The 26947-nt window shown below is 43.2% G+C and overlaps 2 protein-coding genes across 2 annotated transcripts in view; one reads left to right on the top strand and one right to left on the bottom strand.

Moving 5' to 3' along the window:
- The window catches only part of Chmp5 (charged multivesicular body protein 5), an 18035-nt gene extending 5304 nt beyond the window's left edge, over window positions 1-12731 (bottom strand). Inside the window, exons 1-6 of the mRNA XM_031377067.1 lie at window positions 12413-12731; window positions 11547-11651; window positions 10547-10593; window positions 8375-8468; window positions 7710-7781; window positions 723-831 (exon numbers count right to left, since the gene is read on the bottom strand). Of these exons, the coding sequence (XP_031232927.1) occupies window positions 723-831; window positions 7710-7781; window positions 8375-8468; window positions 10547-10593; window positions 11547-11651; window positions 12413-12481 (496 nt within the window). The 5' untranslated portion in view covers window positions 12482-12731. The remainder of the gene's footprint in view (window positions 1-722; window positions 832-7709; window positions 7782-8374; window positions 8469-10546; window positions 10594-11546; window positions 11652-12412) is intronic.
- Window positions 12598-26947, top strand: Bag1 (BAG cochaperone 1). Its single transcript, XM_031377068.1, has 8 exons — window positions 12598-12698; window positions 13068-13405; window positions 15001-15129; window positions 18831-18913; window positions 21623-21736; window positions 24220-24327; window positions 26155-26217; window positions 26686-26947. The coding sequence occupies exons 2-8, from the start codon at window positions 13333-13335 to the stop codon at window positions 26773-26775; spliced, it is 660 nt and encodes a 219-aa protein (XP_031232928.1). The 5' UTR covers window positions 12598-12698; window positions 13068-13332; the 3' UTR covers window positions 26776-26947.

The following is a 26947-nucleotide window of genomic DNA, read 5'->3' as shown; positions in this document are numbered from 1 at the left end:
ACACCAACATGCATCCCCCACTCCCTCCAATAAATAAATAATAAGATAATGTAATAAAATTAAAAAAAACGTAGGGCTCACATTTGTTTTCTTCAATGCTGAATCTATCCCATAAGGTTCAAACCCCAGTACCATAAAAACTTTCAGGTCAAAAGGAAAACAATAGGGAAATGCTAACTTGAAGACACAAACACCAAGTACAGTGAGTGAGCCTTACAAGTTCTCCACCCCAGTGGTGCCATAGCAGCAGCATGGCGGATGCGCTGCCTCACAGGCTCTCTGCTCAGACTGTCATAACCAACTCCTAGAGGATCCTGATAGGAACTGCTTCTTTGTTTGTTTTATTGAAACAAGGGTTACTCTCTATGGTCCTAGCTGTCCTGGAACTCTCTTATGTAGACCAGGCCAGAGATCTGCTTGTCTCTGCCTCTGCAAAGTTGGGATTAAAGGCATATACCACCATGCCTGGCATCCTGGTAGGAATTTTGTTTGCTGAGACAGAGTTTCTCTGTAGCCCTGGCTACAGAACTTGCTCTATAAACCAGGCTGGCCTACAACTCACAGAGCTTTGCCTGCCTCTGCCTCCTGAGTGCTGGAACTAAATGTGTGCCTTACCCCTGCCTGGCTCTGGTAAAGAATTTTACGCAGCTTTTGGGTAAAGGTCCCAGGTAGCTGCCCCTTTCAGACTCTGAAGCTAATACACATTCACAGCACTCACTCACCTGCTTCCAGGTCATCCTCATCTAATTCTGGGGTGCCGTAGCTGCGGCCCAGTGCTTCCTGGATCTCGTTTGCATCTTCCATCATATCCTCCAGCTGGTCTTGTAAGTCCTATAGAAATACATAAGACAAGAGCTTTCTTCTCTCATTCCAGGGGACACAGAAGTACAACAGAGGCAGGGATAGCCGACTGAATGAAACTAAAGACAGTGAGCCACTATATACTTTTTGTAAAGAAAAGTTTCTTATAATGCACAGCAGGCCCTAACATTTCATTCTCCCTATAGGTGGCAAAGGACGTCACAGCAGGGAATTCAGATGTTTAAAAAGGAATAGAAAAGGGCCACTGTCATCTTAGGTACCAGGAACAGCTTCCTTTTTGCCAGATTTCTGAATTCCCCTCAGCCCTGGCTTCTACCTCCTGAGTTTCTTCTGCCCATTTCTGTTTCTGCCCACAGGCTTCATCTTCCTCATCCATTTCCTCAGCCTGCTTCTTGGGTTGTGTAAGAGGCTTTTCTTCAGCCTTCTCAGTCAGACAATGACAAGCCACCTGTGGTCCCTTCTCCAGACTCTTAACATTATTTTTATTCCTGTGGATATGCAGGTACCTGAGGAGGCCAGACATGGCTGACAGATCCCTTAGAGCTGGAGTTACAGGCAGTTGTGGGACCCAAACTCTGGTCCTCTGTAAGTGCTCAACTGTTGATTCAGCTCACCAGCCCCATCATTGTTGACATCATCATCATCATCATCATCATCATTATAATTATTAGAAGTATAAGAAAGCAAGTTGGGCTGGAGAGATGGCTCAGCAGTTAAGAGCACTGACTGCTCTTGCAGAGGTCCTGAGTTCAATTCCCAGCAACCACATGGTGGCTCACAACCATCTGTAATGGGATCTAATGCCCTCTTCTGGTGTGTTGAAGAGAGCAATGGTGTACTTGTATACATAAAATAAATAAAAATCTTAAAAAAAAAAAAAAGAAAGAAAGAAAGAAAGAAAGTCTATTGAGAAGCAAACAATAGATCCCTAAAGCAGGTGAGGGTACCCAAAATGAGCTTTCCATAACAAGGTTTCCATCTATTTTTTTATTTTCTTATTATCTTCCTCTACTGACTCTCATCCTCTATATTTTCCTCTGAATCTTAGGACTGGGAACCAAAAATTAATTTAAAACTTACATTTATTTATTTACCCATTTATTCATTCATACACATGTGTTTCTGTGTGTACATGCATGATGTGGGAGCATGTGCCATTAGTGCACACGTAAAAGTCAGGACAACTTGTGGGAGTCGGTTCTCTCTATCACTATGTACATAGCAGAGGCTGAACGCAGGTCCAGACTTGGAGACATGTGCACTCACCTGCTGAGCCATCTTGCTGGACCAAAATAGAAATTTTAAAAATGCCAATTATATAACCAGCTCTCAATTACTGTCAGTTCACCTCTCTACATGACAATAGCTACAAACTAGCTTTAGTCAACTGAGAAGATGCTCCTGAAGGTGGCCCAGTTTGATCTCAAATGCACTTTGTAGTTAAAAATGACCTTAAATTCCTTATTCTCTTGCCTCCACTCCCAAATTCTGGGATTACAGGTGTATGCTACCACGCTCAACTTCTGGCTTCCACTTTTCTTTTTCCTGGTGTGGTGCAGGAGATTGAAAGGGGGCCTTCTGTGTGCTCAGCAAGGACTCACTGAGCTATGGTCCGCTTAGTGAGAAGCAATTCCTAAGCCTTTCCAGGGCTGCAGAGATGGCCAATCAATTCCCAGCACTAGTGGTTGCTCTTCCAGATGACCAGAGTTTGATTCCCAGCACTCAAGTGTAACTCCAGTCCCAAGGGATCCTAATGTCCTCTTCTGACCCCCGTGGGGCAGATGGCACTCAGATATACATATAAGCAAACACTAATACACATGAAATCAAAAAATTTTAAGTCTAAAAACAAGAATCCTGAAACTAAGTAAGCCCCATCCCCTCTTAAGTGGTACTGGGATGAACTCAAGAGTCTTGATTATGGTCAGTACATGCTCTACCACTGAGTTCTACCCTCAGCTGTTTTTCTCATTTAAAAAATGGGATATTAGACAAGAGAGATGGATTACGGTTAAGACCACAGACTGTTCTTCCAAGGACCGAAGTTTGGTTCCTAGCGCCTATGGTAGGAAGCAATAGCTTCAGAATAATTGGATCTAACTCTCTCTTCTGGCCTCTAAGGACAACTGATCTCACATGTATATACCCTTTCTTGGATATACATGCACATATATAATTTATATCTTTTTTTTTTTTTGGTTTTTTGAGACAGGGTTTCTCTGTGTAGTCCTGGCTGTCCTGGAACTCACTCTGTAGACCAGGCTAGAGTCAGACTCAGAAATTCACCTGCCTCTGCCTCCCAAGTGCTGGGATTAAAGGCGTGCGCCACCACCGCCCGCAATTTATATCTTTTTAAAAGAGGAGGGGATAGTTGCGAAAATGCTTCAGCAGTTAAGAGTACTTACTGCTCTTACAGAGAACCTCAGTTCCATTTCCAGAACCTATCTCACAACTATCTATAACTCCAGTTCCAGGAAAGTCTGATGCCTGTTCTGGCCAGGCATGCACATAGTGCACATACATACACGCAGATAAAACACTCATATGCATTAAATAAAAATAAGTAATCTTTTTTAATGAGATCATTAAGACTCATACTTCATATGGTTACTATTAAGATTTATTATAATATATATATGTATATATATGTATGTATATGTATATATATATATATAAAACATTACTTAGTTTAAAGCCAGCCTGAGCATGTTGGTGACATCTAAATTTTAGAAAGTGAAAAGATATATATAGGAAGGCGGGAGAGGCAGAGCATTTGCCTAGCATGTACAAGACCCTATGTTCAATTTTCAATGCCACCAACACCAAAAAAGTAGGCCAAAACATCAGTATGTTCTTCATATACAGAGACTACGAGGCCACTGCTGAGGCACAGCGGGCTCCACTCAGCACTAGAGCTTCCTGGAGAAGCATGTAGGCACATGTATTCTCAGATAAGCACCAGGGAAACCAAGAATGTTAAACAGGAAGGGAGAGATGTATAACCTGCTTTCTGCCACAAAGCTGGGAGCACAGGCAGTTAACCTGGTGGCCTCTGCACTACCTGTGTGGCCATGCCACAGCCTCCCACAGACCCTCATCATGAGCATTTTACTTTGAGTCTACTTCCTTAATTTATAAAACATGTCTTTATGGAAGATGTCACTTGCATCTTATAAAAAATTCAATGTAATCATGCCTTAAGTTTGTTGTACACATGGGATTGTACTAACTGTCACCAGGAATCTTTCTTCCAAATTGTGTTCTGCTTAAGTATGCCTAAAATAAAGCATCTGGTGTCAAAATCTTGAAGTTTAAACCAATGCCACTACTGAGTCATGTGGACCCAAATTTCCTCCTTTCCTCCCCTGGAACGACACTCTGCTGGGCATGGGGTCGGCAAAGCCCCCAGCTACCATGTACAGAGCAGCAGAGTCAAATTCCTTCCTGGCAGCCTAGCTGGATTTTCCACGTGACAGTGGAGAGAATACAAAGAATGTTCTTCTACATTTCTGAGCGTCAAACTGGCAGTGTTACACAAGGCATCCTCTGACAGAAAGCCAGTAAAACAGTTACTAAGAGGAACAAACAGCGACCGAGGAAGGGTTCAAATCAGGTCTAAGGAATTACACATCAGGAAGTATCCCTAGCTAGGCATGGGATTCCCAGCACTTTGAGGCTGAGGCAGGAGGATTGTCATGAGTTCTAGACCAGTCACACCTACTGGGTAAGACCCTGTCTCCAAAAAAGAGGGGAGGGAGCTTCTCAAATCATTTGAGTAAGATTTCTCTGTATCTTTTTTTGTAGACAGGGTCTTGCTTTGTGGCCTAGGCTGGCCTTGAACTTTTTTTTTTTTTAAGATTTATTTTATTTTATATGAGCATACTGTAGCTGTTTCAGACATACCAGAAGAGTGTATCAGATCCTATTACAGATGGTTGTGAGCCACCATGTGGTTGTTGGGAATTGAACTCAGGACCTCTGGAAGAGCAATCAGTGCTCTTAACTACTGAGCCATCTCTCCAGCCCCCGGCCTTGAACTTATGATTCTTTTGCCTGACTTCCTAGTCTTAAGATTATAGGCTTGCAACCATAATGCAGCCTATGAACACAGTTTCTAGTTACATAGTCTAGTATATACACAGCAAGAGAAAAAGCAAGTTACCATGCAAAGTATCAGGTTAATATACCTTTAAAATCAATACCGCATAAACAAAAGCAACTCAAACAGAAATGCTAATCTAAAAAGCATAGATGCTGTGAAATAAAAAGATAAAAAAATGTAAACAGGGAGTTGGGGTGGGTAGGTATCTCATTGGCTAAAATTTTGGATTGTTCTTGCTGAAGACCTGAGTTTGGTTTTCAGCAGTCATGACAGGTAGCTCACAACTGGCTATCTCTCCAGCTCCTGGGATCTGTTCTCTTCTGCCCTCCATGAACACTGCACTCACAAACACAAAAAGCAGAAACACAGATATACATATATTTAAAAAATAAAAATAATCTTTTTCAAGACGGGATCTCTCTGTGTAGTCTTAGCTGTCTTGGAACTCATTCTGTAGACCAGGCTGGTCTTGAACTCACAGAGATCCTCCTGCTTCTGCCTCCAGAGTGCTGGGACAAAAGGTGTACCCTATCAACCTGGCTTATAGTTATTTTTTTTATATATAAAGAGGATAAAAACAGCTAAACATGCAAACAAAAAATTCAAAAGTTAGAGCTATAAAACAATAAAAATATTCTAATCTATATTAGAAAAATAAACCTAAGAAGACTTCAAAGTGAACAGCACAGCCAAAAGATACATATATTAAGTCTGTCATGCTGGCAATCTATTAGGGGCAGACAAGGATAATGGAAAGGAGATTGGGAGGCATTCAAAAAGCCAAAAACCAGAATGAAGTTGAAGACAAGGCTACCACTTTGGGGGCTGAGGCAGGACTGACACAGTGCAGGGCTAGCCTAGACGATATAGTAAATTCTACAAGAGCCTGGGCTACAGAATGACATCCTGCCTCAGAGGCAAAGCAAAGCTTGAGCTGGGAAGATCATTCAGTGGTTAAGAGCAGTGCAGCTCTCCCAAGGGCCTGACGCTTAGTCCCCTATATCCACATAAGCGCAGTTCACAGGTACCTGTAACTCTCACTCCAAGGGATCCAGCACCCTCTGGCCTTAGAAGAGACTGCATGCACATGTATAAACCCATACATAGATATATGCATGCACTCATAATTACAGACAAAATAAAGACTTAAAGAACAAACAAACAAAAGAAAGAAACAAGAATAATCAAACCTTCTCTTATGTTCATATTAAATAGCTCCCATAGAAACCAGAAGAGAAGCTAGGCAATGGTAGCACATGTCTTTAATCCCAGTACTCAGGTGGTAGAGGGCAGGAGGATCTCTATGAGTTTGAGGTCAGCCTGGTCTACAGAGTGAGTTCCAAGGCAGCCAGGGCTCCACAGAGAAACCTTGTCTAAAAAACAAAGAAACAACAACAACAAAACCCTAAAACAAAAAGAACCACAGCACACAACCAAAATCCCAGAATTTAGGAGATTGAGGTAGGCTAGCACACAGTAAGTAGCAAGCTAGCCTGGACTAAAAACAAGGCCTTGTGTCAAAAGCAAAACAATAAAACACTACAAAGAGGCCTAAATATAGAAAATAAAATTACTTTTCATACTTCAGTGAACAGTAAACTATAAATGGCACTATACAAATGAGCATCCACAGATTATTTTTCACAGAAAAATAATTTCCTGAAAGCTGTGACAATGCCTATTGCCATGTAAACAGAGACTTGAATGACTGGAACTGGCCAAGGGCAGTATAAAAAGGGGCAGTTCCCTTCATTCCCAGTGAAGACAGATGAGCAGAGAATGCCTTTGTGAAGCTAGAAAAACGTAACTGTTAACCAAGGCAGTTCCACTAGGACAGCATGCTATTGCCTTTAACCATTACATACTTCCTGGGCCCCAAGGATGGTCAGGATATGTTCAATGAACAAAATCAAATCCCCTCTCTCAAGAAGAGAGACATTCTGGTTGGGCGAGGTGGAAGTGCACGCCTTTAATCCCAGTATTTGGGAGGCAGAAGTAGACAGATCTCTAAGTTTGAGGCCAGCCTGATCTATAAAGTGAGTTCTAGACAGCCAGGGCTAAAGAAATCTGTCTCCAGAAACCAAAACCAAACCAAAAAAACAAAACAGACAGAAAGAGGGAGAGAGAGAGAAAGAGAGAGGAAGGAGAGAGGGAGTGAAGAAAGGGAGAGAGAGAGGTTCTAATCAGAGGGTAAAAGCTCTACTGCAGATGCAGAAAGGAAGCGTTTTCCTTTAGCAGGCCACAACTCACTCCCTGCCATCTCTGCTGCCCTGTGGGATGTTTACCTGAGAGCAGCCAGCCTCACGGGCACTTCCTTCCTGACCAAAGCCTAAACTCTAAAAAACATGCTAAATTCAAGAAGCTAGTAATTTAGCACCAAAATATAAAGAAAATTACCAGAAACACTAAAAAAAGAGAACTAGACCGGGCCAGAAATTGCATTAACCACTTTACACTCACATCCTCATTTAACAGTTATGGTGCATGCCGTATGTTCAAAGCCAACCTAAGACTGCAAGATTCCCCCACTCCCTTTTTTAAGTAGAACAATATTTGAGATAGCTCACTTATTTTACCTGTGTAATAACTGTGTGTGTGCTACCTGGGTCTTTGCATTAGCAATGACAAAACTGAAACCTCTGGTGCCCTTCTCTTTCCTGAAGTCACTACATGAGCAAATAGCAGCTTTTCTGTGAGCTTTTCTGTGAGCTTCTCACTACAAACACTTACTCTCAACCTTGCAACAAGTACACATCTTGCAAAACCCAACATACAGACAGCTCACCTCAATCTGGTCAATTTTTACTTCCTTGTATGCCTTCTTCATTTCCTTTACTCCCAATTTCATGGCGTCAACCTAAAAAAGGGTAGAAGAAAGCACAATGTATTTGTTATTTTATCTTGAAGTACCGAGGATTTGAACCCAGATGCTTGTCCATGCTAGGCAACCATCCTACCACTGTTCCATCACCAGCCCAGAAAATACACTGTTCTGAGAAGTCATGTTGGTGCTGAAGTGAAGTCTCAGTCGTTCAGAGCAGAGGACCTAGGTTTGAGTCCCAGCATCCACGTGCTCACAACCATCTGTAACTCAGATGCAGGAGGTCAGATGCCCTCTTCTGACTTCCTTTGTTACTACAGACACATGCATGCAAAATACCCAAACACAGAATGTCATGTTTCCTAAACCATCTTTTAAAAACCATAGAAAAGTACATGGGAGATTAAAAATAAAAATGAAGTCGGGAGATGAAGACATGCACCTTTAATCCAAGCACTCAGCAGGCAGAGGCAGGAGGATCTCTGTGAGTTCGAAGCTAGACTGGCCCACAGAGTGAGTTCCAGGACAACCAGGGTTACATAGAGGAACCTTGTCTTAAAAAACATAAAACATAAAACAAAACAACAATGACAAAAAAATTAAAATGGGAAAAGGAGCTTGGGGCATACCGTGGTCTTGGTGTCCTTCAGTGACTGGATGGTGTAATTAGCTTGCTCCATGTTAAAGGACTGTTGGGCCAGGTTGTCTCGCTGCTGCTCATACCTTTTTGGGGTCAAGTGAGAATTAGAAATGTGAACCAGATAGAAATCCTTAGGAGAAAACAGATTTAACACTAAATAACAAACGAACCAAAACCAAAACCATTTCAAAACTACCCACTCGTCCTTTTCCCTTGGATGTATTGAGTTTTAACTATTCCCACCTAGCATCATAGTATTCGCTTCTGTTTTCTATTTTTTGAGAACTGGTCTTGTAGTCCAGGCCAGCCTCAAACTTATAGTGATCCTCCTGCTTCAGCTTCCCAAATGCTGGTAACGTCGGTGTCTCCACTCCTGGCCTTGCTCTTCATCTCATTTCATCTTATTTATATTTTTCTAGTTATTTCCCAAGATGAATTCTTACAAGTGGAACTCTTGGGGCAAAGGATAGGACTATTTTTTAATGCATACATACACACACACATACACACACGTGCGTGCGCACACGTGCACACACACACATATATAAACATTTTTCAGACTCAAAATAACTCTATATTCATAGTTTAGGCTATCCATCAGACTTAATATAATGTCTGATACTTTAAATACTATTTAAAATAAAGTTTTCTATCAAGTTATATGTCAAAGACTTATGTCACCATGATCTTTGTATACCATGAAAGTTATCTAATTAGTAGAAGAAAAACAGGTAATTCATGATCCAGGAAATTAGCAAGTGATTCCACTAAGTTAGACATTATGGCACAAGGTTATAATCTAGCTAATGGGAGGCTGAGCCAGGGATTGGAGCTGGAGGCTAGCCTGGGGTACACAGCAAACCTTGTCCCTAAAAACAGAAACAGGAAGGGGGAAAAAGGGCAGCTTATATAAAAGACACATAATTTCAGTTTCCTAAAAATCTAGATAAATTTTCTTTTCATCTGTTTGAAATATGTTCCAACTACCTGTCATAAATCTATATTCCTTTTATTTTATTTTTTTTTTGAGGCAGGGATTCATGTAGCCCAAGTTACTCTAAAATTTACCAGCCAAGGGTAGCTTAGAAGCCCTGTTGGTCTTGCTTTCATATACCAAGTGCTAGGTTTACAGGTATGTGCCACCATGCTTGGTTTATTCACTTATTTAATTTGAGACAAGGTCTCATGTATCCAAGGCTACCCTTGATTTCTCCATGTAGCCAAGACTCGTAGGTTCCTGGTCCTCTACCTCCTGGGTGTTAGGATACCAAGGATAACAAGTCCAGGCCATCAAAGCCAAATTGTATTCCTTCCCTAAGAAAACCAAAATACTTTAAAACCAAATGCCACCAAGAAGACAATAGTTGTAATACATGTTGGCCATACTAGGCATTATTAGTTTTTTCCAGTGTGATTTAATATATTTTTTTAAAAAAAGGAAGACAACATCTGATTGTTACTAAGTCATTTTAAAACTGAAACAAAGCCATCAACAATTTTCCTGGTTTCTTACAAGCTGATTATGCCTACTATCTACAACTTCACGGATGATCTCATAGGCTGAGCAGCCCACATGGGTGAGCACCACATATAAATTGGATTTTGCACAAACACTGGGACATAGTAATTGAAAATAAATTGTGCCAGGCAGTGGTGGCGCACACCTTTAATCCCAGCACTTGGGAGGCAGAGGCAGGTGGATTTCTGAGTTCGAGGCCAGCCTGGTCTACAGAGTGAGTTCCAGGACAGCCAAGGCTACCCAGAGAAACCCTGTCTTGAAAAACCAAAGAAAGAAAGAAAGAAAGAAAGAAAGAAAGAAAGAAAGAAGGGAAGGAAAAAAGAAAAGAAAAGAAATTGTGAACCTTCACATTTCTTCTGGTGAGAGAGAATGAATACTTAGCACTCTTAACTTTACAAACAAAACCGAAATGCACATACTAACTCAGCAACAGGAAAACCAAACCATATCGACCTTACCAGCCAAAATAATTCCTTATGGCTAAACTTCAAGTTAGTCACATTAAACATTCGAAGCTTTTGCAAATTTGTAATGAAATCAAGAATACTTAGAAGACGATATGAAAGCTGGAAAGAATGATAAGGCCTCTTCGCTTTTTGATTTCAAACTGTTCTTAGAAAGGAGATGGTGTATATGACTTACATCCGCTTTTGCTTTAAAACCCTCAGGGCTTTCTGTTTGACCATGTTCTGAGGAGAAAAACAGACTTAATAAAAAAAGGGGAACACAGATGGCAAAAGTCGTCTCCCATATGCTTGCACTCCTGCACCTACTTATTTCTTTTTCAAGATGGCAGACACAGGCTCCTTGACTCTACCCTTCCTCCTCAAGCTTCGAGCACAGATAATTCTAATGTCCAGCTGGTACATCTTAGCACCCTTTGCAACCCACTCTCTGTATCCTTGGTTCCCCTTCCTTTTCCTAGGTATTTTATTGCCACTTCCAGCCCCAACAGAGCACTCTGTGTATATCCAGTTGCTTTCCATTTAAATACGACATGCTCAACCACTATCACGTTCTCATGTTAGAAACCATTTACAACAGCCAACCAACCTCTCTCCCTTTCAGAACCCGAGAACCTCTACATCAACCTTTGATTCCTCTGTTGGTTCTTCAGGCAAATTTATCAACTACTACAATATTCTAGACATAATGCCATGTAGGTGACTTTGTTATTTAATCCTCACACATTAGTGTATATTATCTTCATTTAACAGATGAGAAAATTGAAGCTGAGTGATATCCTGGTTCATACTGTTAATAAGTTATAAAATTGGGAAAAAAAAAACCAAGATAGCTATACATCCATAGCCTATTAAGTAGTATTAGTATCAGAACATTGATCTTACATGCTATATGTAGTCTAACCTGAGTAGCCTGATAGCACCCGGATTCCAAGCACTACCAAGCTCTCTTCTCCAGAGTCAGACCTGTACAGTAGAGCGTGCTAATTCCCATTACATGTGACCAGCATCTTCTACCTACCACATTAAAACCCAGCCTCCCTCTTGTATATGGCTGCTGTCTAAAGAATAGGTCCTCATATATATTTTCTCTTTACCAGATTACATGTTTTTTTTTTTTTTGTATCCTTCACCATTCTCTACACAGTACTTCCTACAACAGTTGTCACCAACCTTACCTTAGCAGGACCTTCTCTCATCTTCTTGATTTGATCCTTATATTTCACTAGTTCAGCATCCAGCCGGGAAATCTTTTTGTCAATGGATTCTGCCCTGCTATCCACCTTGGAGGAAAATGTCACATGCAATGGTAATTATTGTCATATGTTTACATGGAAAGGGGCAGGAGAGGAAGGAATATAGAAAAGAAAACAAAAGGGACAATATAGCAAAGGGTAGAAAATAGTGGTTTTCTTAAGGGTGAGGGAATTCCAGTCCAAGCCATTGGAGGGCTTTCATAAATTCTCTCCCACCTCCCAGATTCTGATAGAGCAGCTCTCTCTTGAGGAAAACAATTTGGGAATCACTAGGCTGGCTGGGATTTCCCAAGTGGAAGACTAGTCAGTTTGGTATTCAGCATTAAGGTTCGTGGAATGAACCAATCAAGATGAGAGCTAAAACCATTTCCGAGATCAGGTTTAATCTGGAGGGTCCAAGATTCAGAATTCTGTGCTACTTAGACCCAGAAGAGCTATCTTAACCCTGACATGGGAAGGGGAGGAATGAAGAAAGATTTTTAAAAGGCCAGGTTAGACGAAGTGGGATGAAGTGACATAGGAAAGGTAGGTTGGAATGTGGGAAGCAAAGCGAGAAAGAAGGGGTGGGGCACAGTGGGCATCGGAAAGATCTAAGGGCAGTAAGAGTGAGAGAATGATGAGATTAGAGTGTCTGGTCTGTGGGGTTGGGAATGACTTGGAAAACAGGGATAAAAGGGGTGGGGATGAAGAAGACTCAGGTTTAATGGGCCCGAACCAGGAATGAGGTGGAGTACGAATTCCGGATGGGCAGGTCGGAGTGCCAGAGGTATATAAAGTCAAATGCCCACCGTCCCAATGCAGTCAGTCAGGCTAGGTGGCGGAGCCTTGGGTTTTGCTTTTCCGAAGAATCGGTTCATCTTGGCCGGCGGCGAGGAAACCCAAACACAGGAGGAAAACCAAACACAGGAGGAAAACCAGAAACGGAAGCGTAGTCGCTCAGGTTTCAATTTCCGGCTTCCCCCCACCCCCACCCCCACGCGCAAGCGCAGAGTGCTCGCTGGAGTTTTCCCGATCCTTTTTCCGTGTTTTCAGCTCCTCCTTCCGGAGCAGGAGCGCGGAGCTCTGGGAGAGGTGGTAAGCCTTCTGAAGGAGGGGCTTATGAGGAGGGATAGGGCGGTGCCTTGGCGGTATGGGTGGGGCTTAGACGCGGCTGGGCGGATAGGGCGGGGCCTGAAGCCGGGTCAGTTCCGAGGGCGTGGCGAAGTAGGTGGGGCTGAACTGGTGAGTAGTGGGGCGGGGTTGCAAGGCTGCGCGCCCGGTAGCCACCGCCGCGCCGTGAACAAACGCTGGCCTGGCGGATCGCGGCGGCGCGCGGCGACCACGAGGCGACCGGGAGCCTCTGGGACCCCGGCTGAGCGCCCCTCGGCCCGCCCGAGAGCCGCGCCAGTCGGAGTCTCGGGCCGAGCGGGGCTTGCCTTCCTCTCAGCGTTCATCTGTCCGCAGTGCAGCCAGCCGGCATGACGGATCCACCGGGAGCGCCGCCGCCGGCGCTTGCAAGCCGCGGGTGAAGAAGAAAGTCCGGCCCCGCTCTTCTCAGAGCGAGAAGGTAGCTCACAGCAGGGAGGTGACTAAAAGTAAGAAAGTGACCCGTAGCAAGAAAGTGACCGGGACCCAGGAGGCGACCCAGGTAGAGGAGGTGATTAAGATCGAGGAGGCGACCCAGACCGAGGAGATAACTGTGGCCGAAGAGGTGACCCAGACCGAGAACATGGCTCAGACCGAGGAGATGGTCCAGACGGAGGAAATGGAAACACCCAACATCAGCGTGACCGTCACCCACAGTGAGCGCCAAGGAGGGTTCCGTAGGTCGGATAGGGATCTGTGGGTTTGACCACGAGTAGTCCTGGGGAAAGGAAACGTGGGTTCCTTAGCTATATAACTCTGGGAATGTTTTTGCTTAAGGCTGGTGTCAGGACATCTTTCCTGATGAGCTGTGGTCGGTCTGTTATGTCCCTGGACACTTATCGGATCCTCTATTTGTTTTTGTTGTTGTTGTTGTTGTTGTTTTCCGGTTTTTTCGAGACAGGGTTTCTCTGTGTAGCCCTGGCTGTCCAGGAACTCACTCTGTAGACCAGGTTGGCCTCGAACTGAGAAATCCACCTGTTTCTGCTTCCCAAGTGCTGGGATTAAAGGCGTGCGCCACCACTGGCCAGCCGATCCTCTATTTGGAAGCAAAGTTAAGTGTGTGACGCTAGTAATCGTGGGTCTTTGTGTCCGGCTTGTATTAGGCCTTCTTGTGTGTAGAACTTATGTGGTTCTGGACTTCCACTCGTGTAGAGAGTACAAACGTGGTTCGTAATCGGGCTGTGCCTTACTGAGTAGTGTTTGTGATGGATGTCTTAGAACCGCAGGTTCTGTGGGCCATGAGTCCAAGAGTTACTTTCTGAACATTTGGTGAAATCAACACAGAACTAAAAACTTTGGGAAGTACACGAGAAAGCTGAAACCGCGGAATTTCCTTAGGATCAGTTAGGAAAGACTAACAAATTTTGCCACCTAAACCATGGTTGTATATCCAGCAGTTTTACAAAACTTTGAGATGGAGGTCTCCCCCTCACCTCCCAAAAGGCCTCTTGATTTCTGGTCTGTGAGACACAAATAGAAACTAGGGCTCCTTTTGACCCTTGACTGGTTGGGAGAGCAGTCTAAAGGTGGATTTGCACTCCACTTGCTTTGAAAAGAATTGGTACCTGTTTTAAAACAAAACAAAACAAAACCTCTTTGTTGTTTGATTGGTTTCATTCATTTGTCTTTAATATTAACTATAGTGTACTTAGGTGTGCCCAGTATGAAAGACTTGGAGGAAAATAGTCCCTTGCTCTTGACATCAGGGTAAACAAGACCAGTGCCATACAGACAATAGGACAGACAGCCCAGCCACAGGAGGCAGGCATCTTGTGATGGAAGAGTGTGGGCCTTGGAACCAGCTGGTTGCAAGGTCAAATTCTGACTCAACAGTTGAAGCTTTCCCCAAGGGAGTCTTAATTAGATTGATAGCTGCTTTATAATGGTGTCCTGAGGTTTTGAGATAGTACATAGAACAAGTCCTGTTCAGTTTATTATGTATAATTGCTTAAGATGTCAGCCATCATTAAAATCGCTTTTTATGTTAGAGGAAACAAATACTCAAGAAGGTAGCATATGGATAGATGAAAGTGTGACCCTAACCGGAGTAGCCTGACAACACCCAGATTCTAAGCACAACCAAGCTCTTCTCTCCAGAATTGGACCTTTACAGTAGAGCGTGCCAATTCCCATCGTATGCTTCTGGACATGTGATCAGCATCTTCCACCTAGCTGAATCCAGTCCTCAGCTCCATAAGGAAACATCATTATGTGAAATAGTTATCTTCATTGAATGCTTTTCTTTCTCCAGGCAATGAGAAGTATGACCTTCTGGTTACCCCACAGCAAGGTAACAGTGAGCCAATTGTTCAAGACCTGGCTCAGCTTGTTGAAGAGGCCACTGGAGTTCCACTGCCTTTTCAGAAGCTCATATTTAAGGGTAGGTAGTTTTCACTCATCTTTGAGTACGTACGGCTAAAGGACTTATTTTGTTCATTAGTTTTTTTTCATGACAGGGTTCCTCTGTGTAGCCCTGACTGTCCTAAAACTCAATATATAGACCAGGCTGGCCTTGAACTCACAGGGATCCTCCTACCTCAGCCTCCTGAGGGCTGGGATTAAAGTCCCTTCTTGGCAAGGGCAGATTTTAAACTGCTTGGGTCTTACCTGATGGTGACTTTGAGTTTTCTGTGTGGATGGATGTTTTACCTGCTTTCATGTCTGTGTACCATGTGTGCGCAGTGTCCACGAAGGCCAGAAGAGGATGTCAACACCTCTGGAACTGGAGTTAATAGAGGGTTGTTGCCTACCACGTGAGTGCTAGAACCTGAACCCTGATCCTCTGCAAGAGCAACAAGTGCTCTTAACCATTGCGCCATTTTTCCAGCCCCCATCTTTCAGTTTTCAAACCAGAACCATTTTCTTTTGTTTATTTAACAGCTATTTATTAAGGGACCAGCCTTCACTAGACTTTGCAAATATCTGGATTTGAAGTGACATGCTGGTAGAATTGTCAAGATTTTTTTTGTTTGTTTGTTTTTGGCTTTAATTTATGAGTACACTGTAGTTGTCTTCAGACACACCAGAAGAGGGCCCCATTACTGATAGTTGTGAGCCACCATATGATTGCTGGGAATTGAACTCAAGACCTCTGGATGAATAGCCAGTGCTTTTAGCCGCTGAGCCATCTCTCCAGCCCAGTTGTCAAGATTTTTGAGGAAACTTATGGACGATTTTCTCTGACTAGGCTATATCCTTTCTTCATTGTATGTTCATGTAGTACTTCCTACTACTTCTGCATGATTGCATTGAAGTTACGGTAAATTTGCCTACTGCTCAGGTTCTATTAGTGTGATAACTAGATGCTGCTGTTGCCCTTGACATTGTGCTGATTAGACAGGTTTTGAGCGAGTGGACGGGAGCTGGCCTGGGCAGAGTGCATTGGATGGTGCTGATGTACTGATTGCTAAGGCACTAGCTCCTCCCCCGGCCCCAGTCTTCTGCCTTCTCACTACCATAGGAACCCAGTATTTGGTTCACGATGGGGCCAGATTTATCTCATTAGGTTTCAGTCCTTATAAAGAATTAAATATTAAATTATGGCAGGGGAATAACTCAGTGGTAGAGCTTTCGACTGTAATAATAGCATTTTTATTTATATTTCATACTAAATAGATCTTTGTCTTTTTCCCCCTGGGTGGGAGAGTGATGGTTTCTTACAGCCCAAGCTGTCTTGGAACTAGCTATGTAGTATATACTGTCAAGCCCTATGTCTTTTTCTTTTTAAAACATTTAATGTCAGAATTTGAATTTTATCTTTCAAAATTGAGTATGGCAGCACACACTTATAACCCCAGTACTCAGGAAACTGAGATGAGCTCCATGCCAACCAGGTGCAGTATAGTCATGCTCTGTCAGAGAGAAGGGAGTGGGGAAGCATGGAGGGAAAGGAGAAAGGAAAGAAAAGAAGCTTGAGTTTCAAAGTAGAAAGGCCAAAGAAGAAAATGTTCCCCTGGATAAAGCTCCTTACTAATTTTTTTTGATGGTACTGCAGGTCAATCAAACATGCTAGGCAAGAACCAACCCACTAAGCCCTACCCTCAACCCATGCGTTTCACATTTTCCTTTTTATAACATTGAGTTCACCAGCATTTGTTGCCATGTCCTGAGGAAAAAAAGAGCTTTCATGACTACAAAATCTTTTATTATACAGAAATTATGTTAGGGCTGGCAAGATGACTCAGAGGGTAGGAACACTGACTGCTCTTCCAAAGGTCCTGAGTTCAAATCCCAGCAACCACAAGGTGGCTCACAACTATCCATAATGAGATCTGACGCCCTCTTCTGGTGTGTCTGAAGACAGCTACAGTGTACTTATGTATAATAATAAATAAATCTTTATGCCAGAGAGAGCGGAGACCGACCGGAGCAAGCAGAGGTCCTAAACTCAATTCCCAACAGCCAGATGAAGGCTCACAACTATCTGTACAGCTACAGTGTGTACTCATATACATAAAATAAATAAATAAATCTTTTTAAAAAAATAAGTAAATAAATTTAAACTAAAAACTTTAGGGGCTAGAGAGATGGCTTCTGTAGTTATGAGCACTAGCTCCTCTTCTAAAGGACCCAGGTCCAATTCCCAGCACCCACACAGAGCCTCTAAACCGGTCAGTAACTCTAGTCCCAGGGGATCTGATCTCCACTGGCACCAGGCATACACATGATATACAAACATACATTCAGGCAAAATACCCATACACATAAAACAATAATAAAATGTTTTAAAGAAATTTATCTGTTGTGTGAATTATATTAATTGTTGTTCCTGAATATTTTTTTTTTAAGATTTATTTGTTTATTTTATGAAGTACACTGTAGCTATCTTCAGACACACCAGAAGAGGGCATCTGATCCCCATTACAGATGGTTGCAAGCCACCATGTGGTTGCTGGAATTGAGCTCAGGACCTCTGGAAGTGCAGTCAGTGCTCTTAACCTCTGAACCATCTCTCCAGCACCTGAATATTATTTTTATTAACTATTATGTAGGGATATTTTCAGTTATTTGTTTAGGATAAGTAACTAGAAATGATATCAGATAAAGACAGTTTCCAAAAACAAAAACAAAAAAACATTTCAAGCCAGGCAGTGATGGGCACTCCTTTAATCCTAGCACTTAGGAGGCAGAGGCAGGTGGATTTCTGAGTTCTAAGCCAGCCTGGTATACAAAGTGAGTTCCAGGACAGTCAGGGATACACAGAGACACCTTGCCTCGGAAAAAACAAACAAACAAACAAACAAAAAAATCATTTCAATTTATTGTTTTGTTTTGTTTTGCTTTTTTTGGTTTTGGTTTTGGTTTTTCAAGACAGGATTCTCTGTGTAGCCTTGGCTGTCTTGGAACTCACTCTATAGACCAGGCTGGCCTCAAACTCCGATCTGAGTGCCTCTGCCTCTGCCTCTGCTTCCTGAATGCTGGGATTAAAGGTGTCTGCCACCAACATGGGATTTACCCTTTTCTTGTGAGCAAACATGAAATGGCCTGTTGTGGCTTGTTGGTTTTGGTTGGTTTTGAGATATAGTCCTACTCTGTGGTTTTCTCTGGCCTGGAACTTATTCTCTGTCTGCAGACCATTCTAGGCTTGAACTCAAAGAGATCTGCATGCCTCTGCCTCCTAAGTGCTCAGAGTAGGTATGCAGCATCATGTTCCATTTTCTGGGTTGTCTGGAAGAGCAGCCACTGCTCCAACCATTGAACCATCTCTCCAGTCCCCTTTTAGATGAGATTTGTATTTCTGTTTTTGAATAACATTCATTTTATGAGAATTTTACACAATGTATTTAGTCATATTCACTTCCTTGCTTACATCTCCCCTCCTCCATTTGGGTCCAGTGTGTGTTGCCCAAATACTCTTAGGTTCAGGGTATGTCCAGGTCTGAGTAAGGCAGACCTGTCAGGAGTCACACTCTGAAAGATAATTGACTGACTCTTTCCCACAGCCAATAGCAACACTGCCAGGGGTGAGGCTTTAATCCCACCTCTTTCTTGTACATTGGCTAGTCTATTTTCAGTCTTGTACAGATGTTACAATTTGTCATTCCCCACCTTCTCCTCACCCCTCCCTTTTTTTTTTTCCAGGAAAATCTCTGAAAGAAATGGAAATGCCCTTGTCAGCACTTGGGATGCAGAATGGTTGCCGAGTCATGCTAATTGGTGAAAAGGTAAACTTTTTCCATCAAAGCTCTTCATAATTGAATGACTAAAGTCTTTTTTTATGTATGTGAGTACACTGTTCTTGTCTTCAGACACACCAGAAGAGGGGGCATCAGATCTCATTACAGATGGCTGTGAGCTACCCTGTGGTTGCTGGGAATAGAACTCAGGCCCTCTGGAAGAGCAGCCAGTCCCCTTAACCACTGATTCTTCTCTCCAGATCAACTAAAGTCTTTTTTTTTTTCTTTCTTGTCTTCATGTTGGCTTCCACTGCTTCTCCCCGACTAAAGTCTTAAGTGCCTGTTTCTCTATAGAAGACCAAATTGGTTACCCAGATTCAGTATTGGTGACATGCCTCATTCCATAATGTCTGATGGGATTACCAGTTTGGTCATAGCATCATTTGCACGTTTCTATTCTGTTATGTAGACTTTCTAGGAGTTAGGAACCACTGTGCTATCTGAGTGGTATGACCTCAATATTTGGTGGCTCCTCCTTCTAGTTAAAATGTGCCAGAAACAGCATTGCTTAAAATTTTCAAGAGAAGCCAGGCAGTAGTTGCACATGCCTTTAATCCCAGCACTTGGGAGGCAGAGACAGGTGGATTTCTGAGTTCCAGGACAGCCTGGTCTACACAGAGAAACTCTGTCTCAAAAAACCAAAAAAAAAAAAAAAAAAAAAAAAAAAAAAAATCAAGAGAGCTTTAGGTTAAAGGTATAGATATCACAAGTAGGTACTCTTGTTCAAGTTTGAGGGGCCTTTTACCAAAATCTACAAGAAGAAAACCCTCTCTGAGTGGAAAGGTTCAGACTGAAGAACAAAGGGGGCAAGAAAAAGAGTTAACTGGTGACAGGTGAGGCTGTGGTCCCTGAGGTTATACACTGTGCCCAGCCCTGAGGTTATAGCCACTGTGCCCAGCCCTGCATTGTGACACAGTGGTACTGCTGATCTTGAGGTGGTTTCTCACTAGTGAGGCAGCTGAGGGGGCTGCAGGTAGGAATGAGCTAACTGGAAGCAATGAGAATCCTGGAGCCTCCCGGAGGCTGGGCTTGAGATTAGGCCACAAACAAGAATGTACAGTTTAGGAGAGTGTAACAAAGCAGGAAGCTGCTGGCCCTGGCTGCCAGCTGTGGGTGAGAGAAAGGATAGTGTTGTAAATGTCTTGCTAAAGGGTCAGGAGAACAGTGTGGGCAGCAGGCAATACCCGTGTCTCAGTTTGATGAAGCTGTAGTCGTTTCTATTGGAACTGGTTAGGATCAAGGAGTCCTCAGCTGAATTCTAGTCCATTCCTCCTGTTTGGGCATTGGGACCGTAGGTCACTTTACTACACTAAGGCCCAGTGTTGTTATCTATAAAACAGTTTCTGCCTCTTAGGGTTGTGGTAAAGCTTTAAAAAGAAATAGCACAGGTAACAAATTAAGCACAGTACCTGGCATAAAAGGAACAGTCAGGAAAAGTGTTGCCATTGTCACTATCATGTTAAGTAGTAGAATTTAACTGAAGGGTGATGTTTCCGTTTAAAAGAATGTAGTCATGAACCAAACATGGTAGCACATGCCTGCCATTCTAGCATGGGGAAGATGGAGGCAGCTGGATCAGGAATTCAAGATCATTCTCCAGGCAGGGCGGTGGTGGCGCATGCTGTTAATCCCAGCACTTGGGAGGCAGAGGCAGGAGGATTTCTGAGTTCAAGACCAGCCTGGTCTACAGAGTGAGTTCCAGGACAGCCAGAGCTATACAGAGAAACCCTGTCTCGAAAAAAAAAAAAAATCAAGATCATCCTCCCATTACATAGTAAGCTTGAGGGCACCCTATGCTATTTGAGACACTGCCTGGGGAAATAAAAACAAAAATACTGCTGGGTGTGGTAGCACATTATCTGAAGTCTCAGCATTCAGGAAGCTGAAATGGGAGGAATGAGACTAGATAGTAGGATCTTTTTTTTTTTTAAAGATTTATTCATTTATTATATGTAAGTACACTGTAGCTGTCTTCAGACGCACCAGAAGAGGGCATCAGATTTCATTACGGGTGGTTGTGAGCCACCATGTGGTTGCTGGGATTTGAACTCAGGACCTTTGAAAGAGCAGTCGGTACTCTTACCCGCTAAGCCATCTCACTAGCCCCTAGATAGTGGGATCTTATCTCAAGACAAACCAAAGCACTAGTTGAATTCTGTCTGTCTTCCCATTCTGGACGCCTTAGTGGTATTCACTTGAACTTGCTTATACTCTACTTTTTTAAAGATGTATTTACCCTATTTTGTGTATACTAGTATGTTGCCTGCATTTGTATGAGTGCACTGTAAGCTTGCCTGATGCTCATGGAACCCATAAGAAGGGCGCAGGAAGTGCTTGAACTGAAGTTACAAATGATTGCAAGCCACTGTGTGGGTACCGGAAACTGAAGCCAGGTCCTCTGGAAGAGCAGTGAGTTCCCTCTGGCCCTTGCTACATTCTAATCTAGCTGTTGGGGTTGGGTTCAGCACAGGGCTGAGGCTGAGTCTGACTCTTGGATTGGATCCATTCTCTGAGCACAAGTCGTCAACATTCTCACTAGAATGTTTGCTTGGCCCCTTCCTTCTCCTGGACTAGGCTTTATAGGCAGGAATCCTGTTGTCTAACCCCTTTGACATGCTTTCCAAGCATGAAGCACAGGAGCTTGGTTCGGTCTTTTTAGGTGAGCAATTACTGACCTCATTTTATTCTTCATGTTAGAGCAATTCAGAAGAAGAGGTTGAGTTAAAGAAGCTGAAAGATTTGGAGGTATCTGCAGAGAAGATAGCTGACCACCTGGAAGAGTTGAATAAAGAGCTTTCTGGCATCCAGCAGGTGACTTCTCTATTCTGTGGATAGAGTGGTATGGTATTGTTGCCAGGTTGGCTTTTTAAAAAACAATATATTTCATTTTTAAATTATGTATTTTTTTCTTTTTTTTTTTTTTTTTTTTTTTTCTTTCGAGACAGGGTTTTTCTATGTAGCTCCGGCTGTCCTGGAACTCACACTGTAGACCAGGCTGGCCTTGAACTCAGAAATCCGCCTACCTCTGCCTCCCAAGTGCTGGAATTAAAGGTGTGCACCACCACCGCCTGGCTTAAATTATATATTTATTGTGTGTGTGTCTGCCTATGTGTGTGTTGGAGTATGTGCATGTGAGTCGTGGTGATCAGGGAGACCAGAGCTGGAGTTATGTAAGGTTGTGATCCTCTGTGGATGCTGGGAACAGAACTCAGGTCGGCTAGTAGAACAGTACACGTTCTTAATCACTGAGCCATCTCTCCAGTCCTGTTTTGTGTTTTAACTATAAAACTAGTTTGTGATGCTTACACAAGAGTTTTAAATGTGCATATAGATAGATTCAAACTGAGGCCTTTCACATTCTAAACTGTGCTCTTCCCGTGCTTCTTGTGTGCAGGTATGTACATGTGACCCAGAAATGCTGTTACTCTGAAAAGTATTTTTCATCTTACTTGCATGTTTGGTAAATTGTTCTTTTACTATTAAAAATTAACATTTTCCTGGCTCATTGAAAATTGCCATATTGCCAGGGAGTGGTGGCACACACTTTTAATCCCAAGCACTTGGGAGGCAGAGGCAGGCAGATTTCTGAATTCAAGGCCAGCCTGTTCTACAGAGTAAGTTTCAGGATAGGGAGAGCCAGGACTACACTGAGAAACCATGTCTCCAAAAACAAAAACAAAAAAAAAAAAAAAGAAAGAAAGAAAAAAGAAAATGGCCATATTTTCTTGCATGTGAATATATCATGGTTTACCTAACGTAGTCTCTGTTCTCTGTTTTACCTGATTTTTTTCTCTTACATATGCTGCTTCTTTGAGTGCCCTTAGACATGAGTCCTTTTTGAGTAGTTGTGATTGTCTTTGATAGAACTGAGTTTGGATTTCCAAGTAATGTCTGAACTTCTTGCTGTGTGTTTTCAAATATGCCTTTGTCACTCCAGTTTGATAGCCATCTTCAGAAACTCCTGCTTTTCAACTCGGCCACCCACTAACTGATCACTAGGTAAAAAGATACAAATGAACAGCAGGGTGGTTTAATGGCAGTAAGTGCTACCTATAACAGGTATGGGCATGCACACCTGTAATCACAGCTCTTCTCAGATGGAGAGATGGATCAGGAGTTCAAGGGCAGCATTGACTCTGTAGTGAGTTGGAGACTTGGCTTATATTACATGAGAGCCTGTCTCAAAACAAAACCAAAATAATACTGTCATCCTCTGTTATCATGTGTATCTATCTGTGCCATGCGTTATGTGAGCATCTACACATCTTCCCCTTCAGCATTCGTAATCTGAGAACAGTGAGACATGGCAAGTTTAAGTAACTTGCTTAAGATCATAAGCCAAAGTTGGGGGTGTGGCTTAGCCAATGAAGTGCTTGCCACACAACATCAGGACCTGGGTTCAGATTCCCAGCATCTATGTAGAAACTGGACATGATGGCCCACTGTATAATCCCAGTGCTGGGGAGGCAAGGACAAGAGGATTGGATCCCTGTCACTCACTGCCCAAGCAGTCTAGCCAAATTGGGCAAGCTCCAGATTTACTAAAAGATCCTGTTCCAAAAATAAGGCAGTCTTAGTGTCCTGTTGCTGTGAAGAGACACCATGACCACAGCAACTCTTAAAGGAAGAAAGCATTTATTTGGGGCTGGCTTAAAGTTCAGAGGTTTAGTCTTTTATCATCATGACAGGAAGCATGGTGTCATGCAGGCAGACATTCTACTGGTGCTGGAGAGGTAGCTGAGAATTCTACATTTCAATCCACAGGCAACAGTTAGAGAGAGACACTGGGCCTGGCTTGGGTTTTTGAAATGCCAAAGCCCACCCCCAGTAACACATTTCCTCCCACAAGGCCATACCTCCTAATCCTTGTCAAGTAGCACTACTCCCTAATGACTAGGCATCCAAATATATGGGGGCCATTTTTATTCAGACCACCACACAGTGTTTCGCAGAGACACCTTATGTCAACCTTTGATGCGCTGTGCCCAGCATTTCAGTCTGTTCTCTTAATGTCTGCTTCTCATGTGCGTGTATACACCTGTGTTGAAGGCTGCACCATAGTTCCTCAGGAGGCATTCAGAGGCCCAGCAGGCTGTGAGAGAAAGAGCGGTCTGTACCCGGGTAGTGTTCTTAGTCTGGCCAAGGCTAACATTTCTAATTTTCCCAAGGGATGAAGGTCTGAGATTCAGCCTGGCTTTTTAGATCAGTGGTAAACTCTGGGTTGCTTCGCCAGTCTACTGGCATGGTTTTCCATGAGTCTCAAACCCTTGCAATAATGCCTTATTCCTTCTCAGGGTTTTCTGGCTAAGGAATTGCAAGCGGAGGCTCTCTCCAAACTTGATAGGAAAGTAAAAGCAACAATTGAGCAATTCATGAAGATCTTGGAGGAGATTGACACAATGGTAAGTAAATATTCAGCTCAGAGGTACTAGCTTTTTTATTTATTTATTTTATTTATTTTAACATTTCATTTATTTATGTATACAGTGTATTCTGCCTGCATGCATGCCTGCAGGCCAGAAGAGGGCACTGGATCTTATTAGAGATGTTTATGAGCCACCATGTGGTTGCTGGGAATTGAACTCAGGACCTCAGGAAGAGCAGTCAGTGCTCTTAACCACTGAGCCATCTCTCCAGCCCCAGAGACACTAGTCTTTAGTAATGGAAGTATTTCAGTCTGTCTTGTTCTGTCAGTATTACACTTGTGTTACCTGGGCAAATCTGTTGCTCAGGCATGTCAAACATGTACTGTTATGTGCCAGGTACTGTGTGTCTTAGTTAGCTTTACCTGTCAACTCAGCACAGCCTAGAGGTACGTAAGGAGTGCATCTCAACTGAGGGATTACCCAGAACAGTTGGCGTATGGGCACATTGAGGGTTGTTTGGTAATTGGTAAAGTCCATTATGAGCTGCATCCTCCTTAGGCAGGCTGTCCTGGGCTGTATGAGAAAGCTAGCTGCGAGCCAGGGCAATGGCTCAGTGGTTACAAGTTCTGCTTGCTCTCCCAGAGAACCTGGATTTGATTCCCAGAATCTACACATTAGCTTACTACCCTCTGTAACCCTAGTTGCAGGGGATTCAGTGTCCTCTCTGGCCTCCTCAAGTCCCAGGTATGCATCTGGTATAGATACACATGCAGGCAAAACACCCATAAAATAAATACACCTTAAAAAGAAAAGCTAAACATGAGCCAGAGTGAGCCAGCAAGCAATGTTCCTCCAAGGTTTCTGCTTCAGGTTCCTGTTCTGACTTCATTGATCATGGGCTGCAACCTGGAAGTGTAAGCCACATAAACCCCTTCTTCCCCTAATCGATAGTGTTTTATCACAACAACAGGGAGGAAACGGCTCACATGCTAGGTTCTGGGTGAATATGTGGACTTTCTGATTTATAGGTGTTTACAGCCCACCAGTGTGACGAATGTGTGTGTGTGTGTGTGTGTGTGTGTGTGTGTGCGCGCGCACGTGAGAGAGAGAGCATGAGTATGTGAGAGTGTGTGTGTGTATGCGTGTGAGTGAGTATGCATGCGTGCGTATGTGTGTCTTTGTTTTCCTAAGCCTCGAGCAGCTGGTGATGCTGCTGAGCTAGTTTCTTCTACAGACTTCAGCCACTCCCAGATCTTGGGAGGCTATTGACTCATTGACCCAAAGTTTCTTTAACTTATGATAGTAAGGGTGTCAATGGCCTGATACTTCATTCTCGAGAGTGAATTTCTCAAGGCTTGGAATTTTAAAAAATAAACAGGCCAGAAGATACTTTTCCTGGCATAGTAGTATTTAAACGTAAGAAAGAGTAAAATAGCCGGGCGGTGGTGGGCGCACACCTTTAGTCCCAGCACTTGGGAGGCAGAGGCAGGTGGATTTCTGAGTTCGAGGCCAGCCTGGTCTACAGAGTGAGTTCCAGGACAGCCAAGGCTATACAGAGAAACCCTGTCTCAAAAAAAGAAAAAAAAAAGAGAGAGAGAGAAAGAGTAAAATCCAAAATCTGTGTTTCAGATCAGGTCACAGTCCAGACATTGCAGCCAATGCAAGGAACAGTCCTGGGGACAAGAGCTATGGACAGAGCCACACAGGATGCAGACCTAGAGAAATGATGCCAGTCCTAGGGACAAGATGCCTGAAAACGCACATTTTACTCATATTGCTGACCTTTTTGGAGTCATGTGTATCTCCGATGTCTCGTCATTGTCACTGCTGATGTCAACTGTTTGGTATTTGTTTCTTTCACAGGTCCTACCAGAAAACTTTAAAGACAGCAGGCTAAAAAGGAAGAATTTGGTGAAAAAGGTTCAGGTGAGTCACATGGTACTACATGGCAAGCTATAACATATTAGTGTGTTGGTATGTGTGTTTATCTGTTCAAAACAGGGTAGTGTAGAACTCCGATAAGACACATGGTCTGTTGTTATTAGCATGAACCCAAGAAGGGAATTCTTGTCCCTATGTAACTGATTTAATCAGTTTGGACACATTCTCTGGAGAGCAGATAGGGCTGACAAAGTTCTAGTAAGGGCCATTGTTGTGTCCAGTAGCCCCTTTTGTAGGTTTTGGGGCTAGATCATAGTCAAAACCATGGCCCTTTGCTTTACTGTTTCCTGAACCTTGGCGTCCAGGCTGGGAGCCCACGACCATCCATGCACAGGCTGTTTAGAGTCTAATCTACAGGTTCCCCCAGAATGGCTAAATAAAGAACCTTGTCTGAGCAGTGACTGGCTTGTCCTAGGAGGGCCCTGACTGTCACTGTCTGTGTCTGTCTTGCAGGTGTTCTTAGCAGAGTGTGATACAGTGGAGCAATACATCTGCCAAGAGACAGAGCGGCTGCAGTCTACAAACTTGGCCCTGGCTGAATGAACTGCAGTGGAGAGTGGCTGTACTGGCCTGAAGAGCAGCTTTACAGCCCTGCCCTCTCTGGAACAGAAGTTGCTTGTTTCTCCAAGTCTGCCAGGGGCAACTAGCCAAATGTCAATTTCCCTACTCCTCCATAGGGTCTCAATGAAAAAAAGTACTGTCTTTGCAACCTGAA

The sequence above is a fragment of the Mastomys coucha genome, unplaced genomic scaffold, assembly GCF_008632895.1.
Source record: "Mastomys coucha isolate ucsf_1 unplaced genomic scaffold, UCSF_Mcou_1 pScaffold18, whole genome shotgun sequence".
Classification (NCBI taxonomy): domain Eukaryota; kingdom Metazoa; phylum Chordata; class Mammalia; order Rodentia; family Muridae; genus Mastomys; species Mastomys coucha.
The sequence above is the reverse complement of the archived record's forward strand: the minus strand, read 5'-3'. Positions and strand labels throughout refer to the sequence as shown.